General features: G+C 48.2%; 1 protein-coding gene and 1 non-coding gene across 2 annotated transcripts in view; both read left to right on the top strand.

Moving 5' to 3' along the window:
- Enthd1 (ENTH domain containing 1) overlaps nt 1–10,591 on the top strand; it is a 115,849-nt gene extending 105,258 nt beyond the window's left edge. Inside the window, exon 7 of the mRNA XM_032890885.1 lies at nt 9,386–10,591. Coding sequence (XP_032746776.1) covers nt 9,386–9,969 — 584 coding nt within the window. The 3' untranslated portion in view covers nt 9,970–10,591. The remainder of the gene's footprint in view (nt 1–9,385) is intronic.
- On the top strand, nt 4,435–4,572 carry LOC116890554. The gene has a single exon (XR_004386728.1). It is a non-coding gene; the product is annotated as a small nucleolar RNA SNORA17 (small nucleolar RNA).
- Nucleotides 10,592–21,415: the final 10,824 nt, after the last annotated feature.

The raw sequence follows: 21,415 nt of genomic DNA, 5'->3' as shown, positions 1-21,415 counted from the left end.
ACCACCATCCGCTCTGAGGCCCCGACAGCTGCGTTCTCTCAGCACACTTTGAGAGCTGTAGCATGCGTCAGTCCATCCCTCTTCATGACCGGATGGTACTCCATTGTGCAGGTAACAGGCTACTGACCAATTTATCCACCAGTGGACATTTTAGTTGTTTCTACTTTTAAGATTATATATAACTCCCTTGCAAACATTTATATTAGATGTTACATTTCCTAAGGGTGGGGGAATGATAGTGCTTTGGCTTGTGCGTATTGTTCACTTGGAAGTCATTGTACGCCATCCGGGAACCCTGAAAGAGATGAATTCAGGAATGAAAAAGGAATCTGTTTAGCCATTCAGGGTCTGCTGCTCCAGATAAACACATGTGCACTCATGCAACATTTTAATATCCTTGGAAATGTACATTTTTTTTCATCTTTGCAACATAGTTCTAAATGCCATTTAAATTGAAAGCTATTGTATCTTAATTAGCCGGTCTTCTGCATTTACAGTATAAATGGTTAAAGATAACACATCGGCATAGGAATGAATTCGTCAGCAGCTGACAACTGGCCTGTGTGTATTACACAACCGGCTTTTAAAACACAGCCACTTACTGTATCTTACTGCGATATTCGCTACACAGGGAGGATGGATGCTAACAGGATGCTCACATGGCTTCTGTGGGAGCCAGGGAAGGGGCAGCAGAGGAGAGCCCCAGGAGCAGATTGAAGGGTGCGATGCAGCTGCAAAGTGTTTGGAAACAAAGGGGAATTGGTGTGCGGCAATTAGTGCTGAGTGGCTGTTCACAGGCGGAGCCTGCAGAGCAGAGCGGGAGCCCAGCACTGCCTGTCACTCAGCAGTGGTGGTGCAAAAGCCACAGGAAGTGGCCAGAGGAGGATTTGCTGGTTCTTCAGAAACACCTGGAACCTGGGGAACTCAGCCTTTCTCAGCCCAGCCTGGCTTCTGCTTCACTAGGTTCAGGGAAGGCCCAAGAACCACACTCAGTGGTTCAGTCCCTGGGTGTTGCTGACCGGAACACAAGTACTGGGACACTGTTCTTGACCTCCCTTTAATACGGTTCCGCCTGTTGTGCTGGCCCTCGACCATAAAATTATTTCATTGCTACTTCACAACTGTACTTTCCCTACTGTTGTAAATGTCTGGTATGCAGGATATCTGATGTGTGACCTCGAAGGGGTCCTGACCCACGGTTAAGAACCGCTGTGGGGTTTTGGTGGCCTCACATGTGTGCACACACACATGTGCCCTTACGTGGAGACAGCTCCTCAGGAATGGGTGGTTCCTGTATTTGTTTTTCCTCATGGCTCCTTAGAGCTTTTCTCTGAGGGCCTTCCTCCTAAACACAGCACACTCAATTCTATTTTCTTTTTCCTTTTTCCGTATTTCCATATTTGCCCTCAGCCCCCTTTCTTTTCCCACCCTATTTTGTGTTCTTCCCTAGTCCCCTCCCCATCAAGGCCATTCGTGCATTCTTGGATGTGTTTGTAGTGCTGTCCTCCAGCATGCTTGACTCGTGGGGTGGGGTCTGCTCTGAAAGCTGACCCTCCCTCTCCCAGCAGGGGGGAGTTGCCATTAACTCCTAGGCTAACCTTAGGACCTGTCTCCACTGCGTTTGGTCTGACTTCGCTTACACAGGTCTTGTCCATGTTGCCTCAGCCGCTGTGAGCTCAGATGTGCAGAGCTGCCTGTGTTCAGAAGTCTCTGTCTCCTTGGAGTCATCCACACCGCTGGCCCTTACGCTCTTGCTGCCGAATACTGCATCTGAAATAGTTTCTTCGTACTCCAGTAAATATGTTTTGGGTTCCAGAATCTCCAAATTTCATCAAGAACATGTCTTTCTGCCATCGGATGCACAGCCTCCTTGCCAGGGAGTCAATGCTCCCTAAAGGTCAGGAAGCCTGACATTTCCCCAGGAATGCACAACTCATGTGGAATTTATATTAGAAATTAATTTAATTAATATTAGTAAGTCCTTGGATTGGTTACTATTGTGTTGCCATGGCCACAAGACCTGCCAGGAACATCTTAGGGAAAAAGAGTTTTATTTTGGCTCACGGTTTCCAAGGATTCAGCCCTGGTGGTGAAGAAGGCACAGAGAGCAGTGGAGTTCTGTGGGGAGGCTCATATCTCTGTGGCCAGGACAGCAGTGAGACAGGAGGCAGGCAGGAATAGCACAGCCCAGGACCCTAGCCGCATGACCTCCTGCTGCCAGTGAGGCCCCACCTCCAAAGGGTTCCCTGCCTTCACAGTATCACCATTACCTAGGGAGTGACCATTCAGAGTGTGAGCCTTGAGGACCCTGGAGCTTCCAGTCAGGACGGCCTTCCTCAGCTTTCAGCCCGTTTCTCTCTGACTTCCACATACTGGCCCCACGGATAACTCTCACCACAGTAAGAGAATTTCCAACTAATGAAATCTTCTTTTGGATAAAGATTGATGTATCAGTCAACCCCTCCTGAGGATGCCTTGTCCCTTCACCGTCCTGATTATTCTTTCTTAATTTTATACTCATAATTTAACATAGTTCTGTAATAGAGTAAAACTAGTTCCGTCCCAGAGGAACAGTGGGGAAAGGCAGTGTCCTGTTAACCTCACAGTTCGTGAGATCATGTGATATCAGAGAGCCTTGGTTTTGAGTCCCACCCCACCTCTTTTCAACTTTGTGATCTGGGAAAGACTTCTAACACTGAATTTCTTCGCATCTTGTTTAAAATGAGGTTATAAAACGCACTCCACATGAAGTGATGTATTAGTCGGTGGAGGCCGGATACTTTGTCCACAAGAAAAGGTTTACTTAGCTCAGAGTTTCGAATTTCTGAGAGGATCTCCTCAGCCCTGGTGAGGAGCCCTCACCAGATGGATTGGGGATAGCATCATGTAAGAGACGAAGACCACGTGATATGAAGCCAGAGAAGGGTTGGGTGGTCAGACTTGCTCTGGATAACAAACCACTTTCACAGAAACCAACCTAAGTTCTGTAAGAAATCAACAATCCTTCCCATGGGCAGCATCCCCAATGACCTGATTATCTCCTGCTAGGGCCAACCCCTTAAATGGCCCACACCACCTCTTGTGGTAACATTGGGAAGCATACTTCCAACACATGAACCTGTGGGGACAAAGGCATGTAAACCACGGCAAGTGCTAAAGAACCAAAAAGCAGTGTTTAAAGTGAATATAAAATTCCAGCACTCAAGAGGCAGAGGCAGGAAGATCAGAGTTCGAGACCACTCTGATGCACATAGTGAGTTTTAGGACAGCTGGGTTACTTAGAGAAACCGTACATACATACCCAAAAAACCCCACCACATCACCATCATAATAATATATAATAATATAAAATAATAAAATAAAAATGAGTTCTATCCTTGGACTTCATCTTGAAGCATTCAGTTATGTTGAATAGCACCCACCCCTACAACACCCAGGATTGGGGTCTGGAAATTTGAGAGAGGTTGTTGGGTCTCTGAAATGAGCGCTCTAAGAGGCAATCAGGTTGTGTGGACTCTAATGAGAGCAACTGTAAGGAGGAGTAAACAGCCAGCCAAATGCTGGCACCCCTCCCCCAGTGGCACAAGAACACTGACAGCCAGATCCTCCCCCTCCCAGCACCAAATAGGAAGACTGTGAGAAGCCAGCCTGCTTCAGAGAAAGGAGCTGATTTGCTGGCATCTGGAGTTCCCATCAAATAACCCACATAAGCAACTCCTCTCTGAGTCTCAGAGTTGCCACCTCACACTCATTTCCAAAGCTGCTGTCAGCTTTCACCCTGATTTTAACCACAAGCAGATATGGAATGGGGAGGGGGCTCCCAGAAAAGCCTCTCCCATCAAACAGTGTGGAAACACAATGGGGAAAGTTGTGCTATGAAGGGGAAAGAAAATACTTTAAAAATGTTTCTTTAAGATGCCCCCCAAAAAAATCCAGGTGGTGGTGGTACATGCCTTTAATTCCAGCACTCAGAGGCAGAGGCAGGTGGATCTCTGTGAGTTTGAGGCCAGCCTGGTCTACAGAGTGAGTTCCAGGACAGCCAGGGCTACACAGAGAAACCCTGTCTCAGAAACCTAAAACCAAAACAAAACAAAAAATCCCACAAGATAAGAAAATACAATGGCATGATGTGTCTGTCTCTGAAACAAGAACAAGCTGTTTTGAGAATTTCTGAGAACAAAACAATCCCTTCAAAATCCAGCAGAAACAAGAAATTCATCAGAAGGATTGGAAGCTCAGGCTAACAAAACCTCAAAGAAGCAGGGCAAAGAGAGAGAAAGGGGAAGAAACAGGAAGGGGACTGGCAGTAAAGACACTTCCGGAATAGGCCGACCTAAGGTAGAAGGAGAGCGCTGATTCCACAGAAGTCCTCTGACCTCCACACACATGCTGTGTGCACACACGCTAATAATAATGTTTAAAAAGAAGGCTGGACCTACCCCTAGAGGCCTTGCAGGTATAACTGCTGTGTCACACGATGTGTCACATCAGACGGTAGCAGAGAGAAGAGAAGCTATGACTAGGCTCAGTGTTCTGATCTGAGAACATCTGAATGATTAGTACTTTAACATTTCCTGAAAAGGGCTTCGTCTGAGATGACCATCAGTCCACTGCCATGGGGATCTAGCCAGAGATGACTACCAGTCTGATGCTGTGCAGGCCGGGGCAGGGGGCAGGGAGCCCAAGATGACCCCGGCTTGCTCCATAGTGCACAAATGGGGCACAGCACTCCTGAGACAACCCAGACGCTCAGAGACCCTGAGGAAATAAAGAGACAGAGAAGCAGAAGGATGCGGGCACAATAAAGAAAGGCAGAGCTGGAGACTCAAGGCTGGTGAGGAACAGCCTGATGTGAGCAGCCGGGATGCCACCTGGGACCATGGTGGGGTCCTGGCCTGTGCTGACACTGGGGGCCATGTCTGGGTCTGTTACCACAAAAGGCCAGGCGCATGTCCTTGACCTGGGCTGCTGTCCGGTGACTTGTTGATATCTGAGAAGCATACAGAACTGGCCTCACACTCACCTGAGCATCGTGCAAGAGCCAGCCCCGCCCCTAGCCAGCTACAGTGCTCAGGAGAGCGGGCCTGCACACTGTGGGAGCTGCAGGTGAGCCCACTCCAAGGATACAAGTGTGAGAGAGTTGGTCCTACACTCATCTGTGTGGCGACCCGGACAAAGGAGAGATACCATCCACCTCCCTCCCCCCTCACCACCTGCAGCAGGCAGGCAACCTGGCCCTGGGGTCACGAGAGCAGGAGGGCTGGCCCTGCCCCTCAGCAGCAGCAGCACTCGGGGCCTGGGCAGCACAGTAGAGCTGATCCTGGATGTGGTGGTTGCACGTGAGCAGGCTCCCAAAGACGTCAGTGCTGGAGAGCTGGGTGGTCTACGTCTTGTCTGCTGGGCAGTGGGTGTGGATGAAGGAGAGATGCCCTCCTCCATCCTCTTGGCCCTCACCATCTATGGCAGAGGAGAGCTGGCTGTGTCTCTCGCCAGCTACCACATTTAGGAGAGCAGGCCCTGCACCTTGCCTGGGCAACAGGGTAAAGCTGGCCCTGGTTGTGAGGTATAGGTGTAGAGTTGCTGGTGATAGAGCAATAGATCTGATGGGCTGACCAGCTCAGACACCTCTCAGGCCCAGAACCAGAGCTTTGAACTGGCCCACCCCAATATCTCCCCCATTGATGGACTGCTGGAGTGCATGAAGATCCAAAACTAAGGATCTCCATGGCCCAGGGCAACAGCAGGATATCCAAGAGGAGTCCCAGGGAGGTTTCAGTATTGATTGAGGAGCAGAAGCCAGAGGCCTCGAACCAGACCAGTGAGTCATTGCAGCACACATGTGCAAGGAAGGGTGGGCCAAGGGTGTGCTGTGGGACACACTGTGACACTACAGCTTCCATAGCAAGGTATTTTTTTTTTTGGCAGGGGGAGGTTGCAAGGGTGAAGGGTGGCTATAAGGGAGGGGGAGATAGGTGGGATTGGGGTACATGATGTGAAATTCACAAAGAACCAATAAAATGTTTCCCAAAAAAAGGGTCTGGAGACATGGCTTAGCAGATAAAGGGAGTTCAAGCATGAGGCACAGAGGTCAGATCCCCAGAGCAGGGAGGTGGCAGCTCACGTCTGTGATCCTGCTGTGTCTGTGCTGAGTTGGGAGATGGAGAAGGATAACCCTGGCAAGCTCACAGACAGCTAGCCTGAGCACAGTGGTCAACAAGAAGCCCTGTATCACAGTGGAAAGAGGGGACACACAGCCAAGAGTGTCCTCTGACCTCCACAGGACTGCAGTGACGCACGTGCACCTGCACGTCACACACACTGGACACATCAGAAAGCCAGGAGTCGGAAGATAGTCCTGCTGCTCCAACATGCAAAGCAGAGGTTCAGAGAGAGAGAGAGAGAGAGAGCAGCGACTGTGACCCCAGGGGCCAGAGGCTCACTGATGGAAGCCTTGAGAAAACATTTGAGTCTGAGGGAAATGAGTTGCCTGATTAAAACTCACTTTCGCTTGACCTCAGTCATGAAAACTGCCCTGACTCAGTGCGCAGCATTGAGGAGTCCAGAGCCCTAGACACGAGGAGGAAATTTACTAATACCTCTGAGATGCATCAGGCTCTGTGCCGTGAATAAGAATTAGAACACAGCTCTGGAGAGGCGGCCAGCAGTCAAGAGCACCGGCTGCTCTTCCAGAGGACCTGGGTTCAATTCCCAGCAACCACATGGTGGCTCACAACCATCTGTCACTCCAATTCCAGGGGATCAGTGCTTTCTTCTGACCTCACAGACATACATGCACACAAACGCCCACACACATAAAGTGAAAACAAGTCTTTTTTTAAAAGAACAGAATGGCTATGGCCTATTGTTTACTGGAAATAGGAAGACAGTGGAAGGTCAAACAGAAAGAAAGTGGAAGATCCAACAGGAAGACAGTGGAAGGTCAAACAGGAAGACAGTGGAAGATCCAACAGGAAGACAGTGGAAAACGGCCTTCAAGGGTTACTGTCAGCCAGTTGCCATGCTCTTGTGGAGACCTGAGTTTGGATCCACAGAACTCACAAAAGCCATGCATGGTAGTGAGCTCTGTAGTCCCTGTGCTCCAAGGTAGGGATGAGCGGAGAATCCCCAGAATCTCACGGACCCAGCTACTGTACAGGGCTGTGAACAAAAGACCCTGCCTCAGACAAGTGGGAAAGGTGAGAACCGATGGATGCCCGAGATTGCCCTCTGACTTACACACACACACACACACACACACACACACACACACACACACACACACACACACACTCACACTCAAACAGAGAGAGATAGAGACAGAGGAGGAAATTTTTTTAAGTCCACAGGAAAATATTTTCTGCCTAAAATTCTTTACACAAACTGTCACTAAGCCTGAAGGTAGAACAGAGAACTTTCAGACATGAATATTCCAGTGTTTTGCCTCTTGGGCTGCCTTGCCAGGGGCCTGCTGGTGATTGCACTATCCCCAAATGACAGCAAAACAAGAGAGAAGGGGACACGGAAGCTGGAGAGCAGAGCCAGCCCAGGAGGGGAAGGATGTGGCAGATGACAGTTGTGATCCAGCACAAAGCACACACGGGCTCAGTGCCACAGCGAGGTCTTTGTCACCCACATGCCCACTAGCATGACACCACCCTCCCAGCCCCAGGACAGAGCTGCTGGATTAGCCTGACCCAGATTCTCCCATGAGCGCTGCTGGCCTTGAGCATGCGCGGCGGAGTCCCTGCTTTCCTGTCATCCCTGTGGCCTCACCAGCTGAGAATACTCTTGGCATCGGAAAACAAGTTTTGTCATTGGAACTTTCCCTGAGAACTGGAGATAGGCCTTGAAGAGCTTAGAAGCAAAAAATAGAGAGTGGCCACCTGCCCTGGCCGTTTTTTATGAGTTCTAGTTTAGTTCAGAAGAGACATGAATATGTAGTGAGATCTACCAACAAAGCGAAGCCCCCCAGTGCTGAGTGGCAGGCTTCAGCTTCCCTGCTGTGCCTGGCCAAGTAAATCTTTAAAGTACAAGTTCAGAGTGAATCGCAGACACCTGAGGGCTGGATCTCACCAATTTGTGCCACGTATCCAAAAATAAATCCAAGTACGTATTCCAAGAGGGAAAAAAAGGTCCTGAGTCCACAACAGTTTGGGAAACACTTGGGTAAGAGGCTTGCGGGCTGGGGATGTAGCTCAGTGGGTAGAGCCCTGGGTTCGACTCCCAGGCACCACATAAACCTAGTGTCGTGACACACACCCCGGCACTTGAGAAACAGGCAAGAGATCAGTGGTTCAAGGTCATCCTCTGCTCTTTAGTGAGTTTGAGTCCAACCCTGTGTGCATGAGACCCAGTAAAAGAAAAAACTATAGATTTCTCACCATTTTAAATGTGCTAATGGGCATAGTTAATCTAATGGGGGGTATAACGTGCAGTGAGAATCTCACATGGCTGCAAAGCCCTGTTTTTACAAAACATTTGCTTTTTTTTTTTAAGATATATTTTATTTGTGTAGGTGTTTCGCCTACATATGTGCCTGGTGCCCATGGAGGTCAGAGGATGGAGTCAGATGCCCCAGAACCAAAGCCAGCGATGGTTGTGAGCTACCATGTGGGTAGCGGGAACCAAACCTGGGTCTCTGCAGAGCAGTAAGCGCTCATAGCCACTGAGCCCTCTCTCCAGCCCAGCATCCGCTGTCTTAAGGAACACACTCAGGACAGTTTAGGAGACCAGTGAGGTAGATCGGAGAAGATGTCTGATATGATTTTTGCCTGAAAGGAAATTAAGTTGTTCTCAAGCCTTCGACTTTATGACATAGCCGTGAGTGGTCTGTCATGCTGTCCACAGGCCCTCGTGAGAAGAGTAGTTGTGGGGTGCTACCGAACTCTGCACCCAAGCTGGGCCTTTATTGTATCTGACCACAGAGAGGAAGAGATTCATGAAACTCACTGGAGTCGCTGGAGTTTATTCTGTTATAATAATATCTGTATGGAGAAAAAGATAGAAGACCCCCGTTAGGGCTTTCTCAGCCTTTCTCTTCAGATGCCTACATAAAACGCTGGCAGGCGGCGGGAAGATTTAACACCTTCCTCTCGCGGACAAGGTCTACAGTCTGTAAAAATATGCTGGGCAGGGTTTGGAAGTCAGGATGAATATTGATCGTTCTATTTTAGGTTCATTTCCGTGGCATTATTGGCGTATAAGACATCTCTAAATTTGTCTCCATCTCCTGCTTTGGGCATTCAGGTTTAGGAATTTTTAACTCTTAAAATCGGAACTGGTTTGAGACCTTCAGATAGGTGTTTACACAGCACCCTTGTTGTAGCTGTTACTCTTGTGCGTATGTAATATACATCTCTCTCTCTCTCTCTCCGTTCTATTCTAGTCTCCACCACCTCAGAGGTCACATCTTCCTTTTCTACTCTGTCTGTATCGTCTCCTGACTCGGCCCATCCAGAGAAGTCGGCCAAGCGCTTTACCCCAGTTTTGGCCAGCCCTTCCTTCTGGACTCTGCCCCAGCCACAATCACCTTCTGTCCCCTTCACATACAAAACCGAGGCAGTCAGGGTTTGTCACCCCTTTGCTCCCACGGGCACAGCATCTTCAGATGATGAGGAATACCCCAGTCTTCCAGATAACTCCGATTCAGCCACGAAGAAGCCAAGTTACAGTCCCAGCAGCGATCGGGTAGCATTTTCCACCCTAACTAGAGTGCACTTCCCCATGGCGTCCCATGCTAGCTTCCAGGCAAGCACAGGCTCGCCCAGGGACTCGGAATCACACTCCATCCACACTCTTCTAGGTGAGGTGAAGAGTGCCGTGGTACGGCTCCACGAGGACCTGAGCCTGGTGATCCAGGAACTTGGTGTCATCAACAGCCATCTAGGCAACCTGAGCGGCAGCAGCCCAGCAGTCAGCGAGACCCTGCAGGACCCTCAGTCTTCCAGGGGGAGCCCAGACCCCATCTAGTCACCTAGCCATTTTGCTGGAGCACAATAGTTCCGCTGTCCACAGACCTAGGAGGTTCCCATTGCTGTGGAGACAAGAAAGCAATGGCTTAATTTTTCATTGTCAAGTTTATTAGCATCTCCTTTCAAACTGACAAAGCCATATTTTTAAGAGAAAGAAGTCACTTTTGATCATTTTAGGTTTAGATATTGGTTCCTCTGAAACCGAAGAGTATTTCTTCACATTTCTGAACTTTAGTCCTAGTGAGATAAGCCCGAGTGGAAGTTTTGGGGGAGACTTTAGAGTTCAAATGGCTGTTGGAGGGTTGGGGTGAGCAAGTGAGGCAGGAGGAACCCTGGTTCCCACCCCACCCCGTGCGGATGTGGAGCTGCTGACAGGCAGCTGATTGCTTGCCTTGTCAAGTTGAAGCCGCACAAATCAAGGGCCTGACTTCTCCTCAGCGGCCACAGGGTCAGCAGTGAGGCTGAGGCAGGTGGGATGAGGAGCATGCGGGTTTGTTTTTTTTTATTTTGATGTCCAGAGAGTTCAGGTGCGTTTCTTTTTTCTTGTATTTTATAAATTTGGTGTCTTCAACTTAACTGTATATTTTTCAAATTCATTAAAACAACTTTTCAAACAAAAACGTTATGTTTGCTTTGTAGACAAGAGTGACCTAGTTTGAGTATCACAGACCAGCGAGCTCTTCCCACCCAGGTACATGCTGGATCCAGTACAGATGCATTTGTTTGTTTGTTGTGGTATTGGGACGGAACCAAGAGGCTCACACAGGCCAGGCCAGTGCTCCAGACCAGTGCTCCAGATGGACTCACCTGTGCCCAGGTTAGCTGGCCTGAGAGATTCTACTGATTCTCTCCTTTCCACCTCCTGTCTCACCACAGAGGTGCTGAGTTACAGCGAGGCCCCTCTAACAAGGTGGAGAGAGAAACAACTCCTGGAAACTGCCCTTTGACCTCTACACACCCCTGGTGGCCTGTATGTGCCCTCACTCACAGACACAAATAAACGAAGCTTTTAAAAGGGACCAGTGAGGGGCACATGTAAAATCTGTTTCATAGATTTTTTTTCCCCCATAGGTTAATGCTTCCTAAAGATAATGTCTTTTTAGATTCTTTTTCCCCACATTTTTACTTATTTGCAAATGTGTGTGCATGGGTGGGGTGTGGGTATGCACAACACTTGTGAGGGTCATAGGACGACTTACAAACTGACAACTAATAGGACTGGATTCTCTCCTTCCACCATATGGGTCCCAGGGATTAAACTTAAGTTGGCAGGCTTGGCTGCAAGCCTCTTTACCCACTGAACCATCTCACTGGCCCTCTTGGAGATATTGTCAAGCGTATCTTCACTAAGAGCAGTAAGCAGATGTTCTTACTAACAAGTGTAGAGTTCTTGTGGTCACAGTAAGAATAATAACCAGTTAACTAGGACATATTTTAATAAGCTAGTAAGCCTGCACCCCACGAAGTTTTAAAAATTTGAAATGTAATTCATGTACCATAAATTTTGTCCTGTAGGGGCCATAACTTAACAAAGCTGGACAACTGTCACCTACTTCTAGAACATTTTTCTCACAACAAAACCCCACCTAGTACCTGGGGCAGATGCTGTGCCTGGCCTATGCCCTTCACTTTCACATTGTCACTACAAGAAGCAGTTTAAGGAAAGGAAGGCTTATTCTGGGCTATAGTTCAAGGGAATACAATGCATCACCGGAGGGGCAGGGGGTTGGGGAGGCAGGACCACTGTTCACATTGTATTAGTAGTCAGAAGCGTGTAAACAGGAAATGGGGCCAGCTATCAAGCCTCAAAGCCAACTCCCACCCTACCCCAGTGACCCATTTCTTTCAACAAGGTTCCACTTCCTAATGGATTCACAGCCCTTGGAAACAGGGCTACTATCTTGGGACCAAGTATCAAACACATGCACCTGTGGGAAACATTTCTTCTTGAAACCCAAACCTTTCTATTGTGTAGCAGTTTCCTCCTAGATAAATCTTCATCTTGTAGGGAAGCTCCTAACACTCAGAAAGTTCTAAGGAGAGGTGAAACATTCCCTGCTGGGAGAAGTTCACTAAGCTCAGGAAGTCCCTGAAACTGACCAGATTCACCAGGCATATATAAACAGTAAAGACTGCTGAGCAGTACTCTCAGACAAGCTGAGACCAGCGGAGAGGTCTGGAAAGGACAGTCTAACTATCCAAGCTGCCTGCAGACTGTGCAGTGAGCTCCAGATTCCTAGCTTTGTGCTGGGGTGGTAAGCCTTCACTGAGTCTTTTCTGCTTATGTAAACAACCCCTCGCCCATATTGCTATAAGTAACCCAATAAAACTATTGGTTCACCAAGTTAGACTTTAGTGGCATCCTTGTTGCTAGTTACTTGTCTGAGGTGGGTAGAATGTTTGTTCAAGCCTCCCCAGGAATAATATCACACAACACCCTCTCTTCCAAATTCTTGTCAACTAAAATGTATTGTCTACCTCCGCAATATCTTATATCAACGGAATCATATAGGCATCCATTCAGCCAACTGCATACATTCCCCAGCTCAGGGAGGAATCATAAACACGAGAGTCTGGGTCTTATTTCTGTCATAAAACATTCTATCTCAGCATTCATCCGTGCTGTAGCACAGGCCAGCACATCATTTATTTACATGGTAAAGTAACATACATCATTTGTAGATACTACGTGTTGCTTGGCCATTAGTCATCTGGTGTACGTTGTTTACACTCTCTTGCCACTGCAAACACTCTGAGATCATGTGATTCGGGTCCTGTCCTGGTTTGCGCTCTGCCACTGTGATAGAATGCTTCAACTTGAAGAGATAAAAGGCTTATTTGGCTCACATGAGTCCACACAGGGAGGTCAAGGAATAAATTTGAAGCAGCTAGTCACATCACAGACAAGAGCAGAGAGAGAATGTGGGCTGATTGTGCTTAACCCTTCTCTACACTTAAACACCCAGGACCCAAACACAGGAACAGGTCTTCCCACGTTAATTAAGACGGTGAAGACAGTTCCCCCAGAGACATGCCTTCAGGCCAGGCTGATCTCAGTTCCTCACTGAGATCTGGATTGGGTCAAGTTGACAAAACTAGTCACGACAGATTCTTTTACATGTACACCCTGCAGTATAATAGCTGGTTCAGGAAATACCACCACCCTGGCTAGGTAAATCAGCTGAGGTCCCCAGGAAAAGCCAGGTTAATCCCAAACATAGCTTCCTCGTTAGGGATGGTCTTTTCCCACCCTAACTATGTACCTACTGGGTGTCACTTTGTTGGAAGGAAGAGCCATGCTAGACTTCCTCTATGATAGAGCTAGGAAGGTTCTAGACCTCACAGCTTCTGTTAGGGTGAAGTGAAGTGGAAACTTGAGGGTTCTCTGGAAAGTCAGTTGGATGGTGGTGCAAACACATGAAGGAACGATTAACTGCAGCCCACAGGAGAGAGGATTCTGCTGAAGCAAGCACATGAAAGGACACAGGATGAAGGATTCTTTGCTAACAACGCACATGTATTGGTCCACCTTACATTGTGTAGTTGAGCTGCATTTGTTGGGACTCCATAGAGAGAAACACACCAAAACACTTCTGGTGATGGGCTGCAGTTTCTTGCCGCTTCCAAGGACTCTGGCTGATTGGCAGAGTGATGTCATCTGAGACAAATGCACGTACTGAGGCAAGACAGGTGGTGAGGTAAGACCGAGGCGGGCATGTGATGTTCGGAGGGAGTATAAAAAGAACTCCATGGACAGTGATGGAGGCTGCGCTTGGCTTGCTTATGGAACTAGCTGTGCAATGCTTAGGCTGTCTCTGCTAGGCCATGCCCCTGCTGCTGATTTGTGTTTGCTATCCTGACTCTACCAAACTGGACTGCTGGTGTATCCGTGAAATATTTGTGAGTGGGTCGAGCTGCCACTGCTGACCTGTGAACCGAATTGCTGGTTTCCTGACAGTGCAGATAGTATTTGCTCCAAAGAACCATCTTGAAACAGGTCCACTTCCCCCATATCCTTTCTTTTCCACTACCCCTGGTGGGTGGTGGGCTAGAAGGGAGGTTAAAGCGTTTAAGAACCATCATTAAAAATAAGGTTTGAAAAAAGTTAAAGTCACAGAGAAGTGGCTTCCAACTAAGTGTGATAATATAGTAGTCCAGCACTGAAGAGACAGAGGCAGGAGAATCTCAAGTTATAGAGGCCAACCTGGTCTACATAAGCTGAATCCCAGGATAGCCTATTCTCTATAGTGAGACCCAATCTCAAACACATAGACAAGAAGAGGAGGGGGACCCCTTCCCTGGTAATTAGTTATGAATAGAAACCTATTCTCCTGTCTCTGCACCAGACCCTGGGCATATGCAGAACCTAAACTGGATCCACCATTTGCCCTCAGTTTGAGTTCTAAAGTTTGGAAGGAGTTGGTCAGACTAGTCGGACCCTCCTCTCAAATGTAAAGGGACATCGCAGATACCGAGGGGTTAGAAAATTAGAGTTGATGAAAGTTAACCATGGAGCTGAAATATGAAATCCCAGGACCATTTAAACAAATGCTCTGAGAACACGTTGGGCATGTGGAGTTGTTTACACATTAAAATATAATGGGAGAAAACATCAGAAGGCCTTGATGTCTTTATCCGGGAGCTCCATCACTGGAGTCCTGGGCTATAGTAAGAATATTACTCCCCTTTTGTGGTGGCTCAAACACTTCTCATTTATCCATTATTAAGAAAGAATCGTGCCAGAGAGATGGTTCAGTGGATAAAAGTACTCGCTGCTCCGACAGAAAACCTGGGTTTAGTTCCCAGCACCCACTTTGTGCCTTACAACCATCTGTAACGCCACTCTCAGAGGATATGGCGCCCCCTTCTGGACTCTGCAAGTGATGCATACACATAGTGCCCACACATACATCAGGGAATCACTCATAAAATAAAAAGGAAATAAATCTTAAAAAACAAAACAAAACAGTATAAAAGCAAAGCTCTCCAAGACACACCCCTTCTTCCCCATTCATATCCCCCAAAGCTGCTGCCTCAGGATGGTGAACAGGGGACCCCACAGGTAACTGTGGGTTACTACACCACAAACTACCTCTTTGTGAAACTCCCTCATTTATCCCGTGCTTACTTACTCTATTGTCACTTCTAATTATAACTAGATTCTGCATAGCTCATATATTTTAATACAACCATTTGCTAATTAGTATAATTAATAAGCACTTATGTGAGTTTCTATTTAGCCAACTCTATTAAACCAGTAGGAAAAACTTGGCTTAAATCAAGAGAGGGTCTATTCTGATTGACTTTGCAATTACCTCATATTAAAAATACTTCATGAGACGTTACTCTCTTAGCGTTTTTAGTCTGAACTGGGGATCGTATTGTAAAGCAGTTATAAACATATTTTATAGTTTGCTTACTGTCAAATTACTCATGTGCTTGTTCTTTAAATATTTATAAAGCACTGTTAGGCATAGGCGGTTTGCCAGACATCAGGACACAATATGAACAAGATGGATGAGCCCCTGTCAGAGCCTCAGCTCTGTGGCCATTTGAATGAGTTGGTGGTTGTGGTACAGTACATGGTGCCTATGGACTTAGGGGCACAGGGTGGTGAGGCCGGGCTTGGTATAGAGCTCGCATGAGAAAGTTGGGGAATATCACCCAGAGGAACTGTAGTGCACTTGGAATCCGGAAGAAGCAGGAAAACATCAAGCAGAGGGAGGGGGAGACAGAACTTTCTGAGTGGAACAGAAAGGATATTGCATCTGGATGGTGGCAATACGGCAGTGGGAGCCTGAATGGTAGACGCGTCAACAGGAAGGTCAGGCGTTTGAGCACGTCCACAGTGGCCGCACTGTCAGTAACAACAAGGTTGGCCTTTACACAACTCAGAAAAGGACCAAGTAACAAGTAAGGGCATCGATCGTACGGAAAATGTCACGGAAACTCAGGGGTGAGTGGATTTCTAAGAACCATTCTTGGGCGGACAAAAAAAAAATAAAAAATAAAAACCAAAACCCTGACTCTGGGGAACATTTGCAGAGGCCTTGCTGAGTAACCTCCTGCCAAACGAACTCACTGTGACCGTGGTTTGCCCAAGTGGGCACGGAGCCCTTCCGTGTGACCATCAGAGCAGCTCGGAGACTCTGTAACGTGTTCAGTATTCTGGGTCCTCTCCTCGAGGTTTTACTGCATTTTTCAGCAAAGTGGATTTTGAGATGTGATAACGTGGGTTAGAGGTATGGAATTGAGAGGTTTTTATTTCTCGCAGAACACCGAGGGATCTGATGAGGCCAAGTCCACTGTCGTTACTGCAGACGGATGTGCCGCCCCTTATCAGCAGGCAGGCTTGGGAGAGAGGGTAAACTGGCTCTGAAGAAGCTGGGTTTTCAACATGATTTTGTTTGGTAATTTCGAATTCTGTTTTCTCACTGATGGTGCAGAAAGTTCCCAAAGATATGGTAATTACTGCAGAAATACGGCTGCTGGCGTTTGCAGCTATTCAAACGGTAAAATTCCATTATAAAACGCCACAATCTACGCCTTTGGTGGTGCTGCAGTTCGGCATCTGTCCCTATGCCATTTCCTGTGGATTTGTCTGTCTGTGCAGACCTGGGTGTGTATGAGTGTGAGTGTGTGTGTGTGTGTGTGTGTGTGTGTGTGTGTGTGTGTGTGTGTGTGTGTGAGCTGGGGGCCAACCTTAGTTGCCCCTCAGGACACCCTCCATTTTGTTTTTTTAAGACTGGATCTCTGGCCAGAGCCTCAGGCATCCCCCTGCCTCCCTTAGGCACCAAGCTTTGTTGATGCTATTTGACAGTTTCACACAGGTATATACTGTATTCTGCCTGCTTTTCATGTGCTCTCTCCCTCCCATTCCCATTAGCCCTCCCACCTCCATTCCTGCCAGTTCCTTATCCAGATTCATGGCTTTCAGTTTTCTTTTGTGACATGCTTAGTTTAACCAGGGCCATCTACATGGCCACTGGATGGGAACTAGTCACTGGAGTGCCTTCAGGTCATCAGTGGACACATGACTGAAGACACTGATTCCTGGCCTGAAGAAGAAATGTCTCCCATAGGCTTACCTTCTGAACACCTGGTTCCCAGTTGACGCCATTTGACGAGGTTTAGGAGGTTTGCCCTGGCTAGAGAAAGTATATCATAGGGAATAGGACTTGGGAGTTGATTGCCTGACCCCACTTCCAGTTCCATCTGTCTGTCTGTCTGTCTGTCTGTCTGTTGATCGATCTATTATCTATCATTCATCTATCTACTCATCTATCAATCATCTATCTACTTATATTTCTATCTACTTATCTATCAATCTACTTGTCTGCCTATCTGTCTATCTATCTATCTATCTATCTATCTATCTATCTATCTGTCTATCTATCATCTATCTGCTTTGTTCTTGTGGTTTAAAGAAACATGATCTTTCAGCTCCCTGCTCCTGCTGCCATTCCTGTCTCTCAGTGCCATGCTTCTCAGCCATGGTAGTCCCTAACCCTCTGGGTCCCTAAACCCCAGTAAACTTGTCCTTCTATAGGTTACATTGGTCGTGGTGTTTAATGGCAGCTGTAGAAAAGTAATTAAGTCACCCATCCGCCAGAACCTATCAATAGCCGACAGTTCATCAGGAAGAGGTCGGATCTCCTGAGTCCAACCTCCATCCATGCAGACAGTTGACTGACCCATTCTGTACAGACCCAGTCTACTCTTCATCCATGCAGACAGTTGACTGACCCATTCTGTACAGACCCAGTCTACTCTTCATCCATGCAGACAGTTGACTGACCCATTCTGTACAGACCCAGTCTACTCTTCATCCATGCAGACAGTTGACTGACCCATTCTGTACAGACCCAGTGCAGCCAACCACAGCTCCTGTGAACTCCTGGTTGCAATGGCTGTCTAGCCCAGGTGATGGTGTTAATATCCTACTTCCCATGCTCTGGTTCCTATGTTCTTTCTGTTCCACCTTTGCAGTGTCCCTGGGCTTTGCAGAAGATGATGTGATTGTTTTATTTAGAGATGAGCTCTCATTTGTCCCCTGTTCCCAGCACTTTACACAGCCACAAGTCTCAACACTCACCACTGTTCACTGCAAAGGGGCTTCCCTAAATAAGACCGAAGGTAGCATTTGTCTACGGGTTTAAGCACAAATGTTCAGAAAGTAATTTGACGGTATGTAATTTAGATAAACAGTGCTCAGTTCCCCCTGGGGCCTATGATTTCCCCCACCATGGGTTAATGGTCAGGCGTACAGCACCAAGCATAGGTTTGCTCCTGTAGAGCAGGCCTCAGATACGATTGGAGAGCAGTTGGTTGTCCCCACAGTCATAGTACCACTACTACATAATGGGCACACCTTTCCTGGTCCTTACAGTTCCTAAGGGTCGTAGCTGGATCACACCGCTGAAGCCCTTTCTCTTCCAATAGCCTGGGCAACGCCTTCTGGAACTATGAAAGCTAAGAATACCGTGGATTCTTAGAGCAGCTTTTTCAGACACACGCTTGAAGTGTGTCTCGCTTCAGACAATTTTTCAAAAGTCTTAATAAATCACATTTTTAATTTAGTTCCAAGTTAGTAGGTTCCCATATGGCTTTTTCACACCTCCTTCATTTTGGTTACTCCCCACCCCCAGTCCCCAGTCACATCTGTCCCCTCCTCTGTTAAACCTTTCCGCCCCTAGTACCTAGTGCCTGGTTCGTTCATGGGTTCTGGGGACTCGATGCAGGCTCTCCTAGATGTATCACAGCCAAACCCTCTAGTGAGGAGGAGGAGATGGCCCTGATCCATACCCTCAGCTGACCAGGGGCACAGACGTGAGGTGTGCCCTGAAAAACAAACACATTGGGTCAACACCCAGGCACAGCTTTTTGCCACAGTCTATCGGGTCCATTCAAGTTCTTAAGCTAATTACACACACAGAAATCTAATAAATTATACTTCTCTTAACATTCCTGTACCTAGTAGTCCATTTGCTAGCTGAAAACCCCTTACTTAGCACACCCCAAAAGGGTTGAAGCCATGGTCAGCAGAGGGAGGGCTCAGCTGGTCTGTGGGGGTGATGGGAATCTTCTGATGACCGTCACTGATTCAGACGTGGCACATCATCAGTGCGCGTGCAGAGGTGACCGTGCGTGGGAAAGCTGTTTGCGAAGGTGTGGTCATGGCTGTTCATGAAGGCGGCTCTGACTGTGGGCCCAGCAGCGAAGCTGGGTTTCGGAAGGGGCCAGCAAGCGCCTTTCCTAGAACAGACTGGCGCCAGGACAATGGGAAGCCTCAGAGGAAGAGAGGTAGCACCTAAAGGGTTAAAGGCACGTGCAAGGCTCTGAGTTCAATCCCTAGCACTGGCCACAAAGACAAATCTTCACGAAGAGAAACACTAAGCAGCTCTGGGTGGAAAGCAGTGGGCCTGGAGGAGGGAAAGGTACAGTTGTCACAGCGGCCCCAGGAGGATGCTGTCTGGGGGGAGGCTTCAAGTCAAAGGGTTCCTGAGCCTCAGCTTCTAAAAATGAACAGGTGGTGGCAGGCACAGTGGTGGCTCACACCTTCCATTCTAGCATTCGGGAGGTAGAAGAGGGTGGGTGTCTGTGAATTCATGGCTAGTCAGGGCGACACAATAAGATCCTGCCTCAAAAGGAAAGAATGAGTGGGACTGAGAGGGCCTGACCATATACAAAGACAGCCTGTCAGTGCCGATGTACAGCCCATGCCAGCAAACACATTTAAACAACCCCACTCGAGGGCTGGGGAGATGCCTCAGTAGATAAAATGGTTGCCATGCAAGCATGAGGACATAAGTTCAAATCCCCAGCATCCATGTAAAAGGCCAAGCATGATGGCCCATGCTTGCATCGCAGTGGCAGGATCGGAAGTGCACCAGTGAGTGAGCTCCAGGTTCACTGAGAGAGAAATTAAGGTGGAAAAGAATAGACAAAGACACTTGGCATGGACCTGTGACGCATGTAGACACCACACATGCTAAATAAATAGATTTGTCAGCTCTGCTCTGAGTGGCCTGTGGTCTCAGAGGAAGGACAGACACCCCCCACAATGGAGGTAATAGGTCAAGGAGGCTGCACTTCAGACAGGAGTACACACACAGTAAAGAGAAGCATCATTAAGGTACCAAGAGTTGCCTTCCGTGGACCAGCAAAGGTTCACTCTGATGACCTTTGGGTGAAGTCCTGAAGGCAGTATGGGCTCACCAGCAGAGCCCCCAGGACATGCCTCCCTGGCATCAGGTACAACCAGCATCAAGCCCTGGGTACCACTGTTGTATGCAGAAGAGATGGCAGAGTGGCAACCAGCTGGGTGCCTACAGTCACGAGAACACTTCTGCCTCACTCTGAAGAAGAGGGGCTCATGGCAGCTCCAGCAGAGAAGCAGCTCCGGCTTGAGTTGAATCTGCAATGTCCCCACGGGCTCCGGTGCTTGAATGCTTAGTCCCAGGTGGCGGTGCTACATTTGAAGGTGGCAGAGCCTTTGGAACATGGAGCTGAGCTGGTGGACACAGGCCAGGAGGGGCAGGCCTTTGAGAGTTAGTTCCGTCTCCACGAGGTCTGTGCTTCTTGGCCAGCCATGATGGTAGCACTCGACATTCCCAGTGTCTCAGAACAAGCTGCTCGGGCCTCCTCCTGGGAGGAACTAAAATCACAGGCTAGAGCAGACCTTGCCACAAGTTGTCTGTCATGCAGTCAATCAGTGAGGAAAGTAATTGACAGAGAGGTCAAAAGAGTCCTACAGACATCATTGAGAATAATGGAAGGGCAAAGGCATCATCTAGGGAACTCTGGAACATTGCAGTGTGTGTGTGTGTGTGTGTGTGTGTGTGTGTGTGTGTGTGTGTGTTATCTCCCACACACAACAGGTCCTTCACAAATGAAGTCAAGACAGAAAACATCTAAGCAACTCTCATAAGGCCACCTAGCTGCTGAGTGACAAAGCCAGGATTCAGAGCCACCCTCTTCACCTCTGCAGCATGGAAGACACAGGACAGGAGCCACGCTTGCAGCCATTAGGCTGAATTGCTCAGGCACTGGGCTGAAATGCCTCAAGCCAGACTGTGAGGCAGGTAAAAGCCTGTCTTCCGTCTCTGGGTCGTGCAGCTGCTGTCTCCAATGGATGACTGCTTTGTTCAGCTCCTCCTGATGCCTATCAGTCTCTAAAACCTGTGTCGCTGCCAAGATTATCGTCACCAGAGGTCAGTGTCCTCATCCAACTGCCAAAGGGAACAATTCGAATTCACGTAGCAGTTCACAGAGGCGGGAGTACCTTGGCCCCCACTTTCTGTTTTGAACCTTGCAACCCATCAGGGCTTCGCCATCTTCCTCCCCACTTGCCTCTCTCACTTGCTCTTCTGGCCACAGCACGGAAGCCCCAGAGCTGGCAGTGGCCTCCCCCACACACACACACACACACACACACACACACA

This window comes from Rattus rattus, chromosome 1 (assembly GCF_011064425.1).
Source record: "Rattus rattus isolate New Zealand chromosome 1, Rrattus_CSIRO_v1, whole genome shotgun sequence".
Lineage (NCBI taxonomy): Eukaryota > Metazoa > Chordata > Mammalia > Rodentia > Muridae > Rattus > Rattus rattus.
Note: the sequence above shows the minus strand (reverse complement) of the source record. Positions and strands in the feature narration are given on the sequence as shown.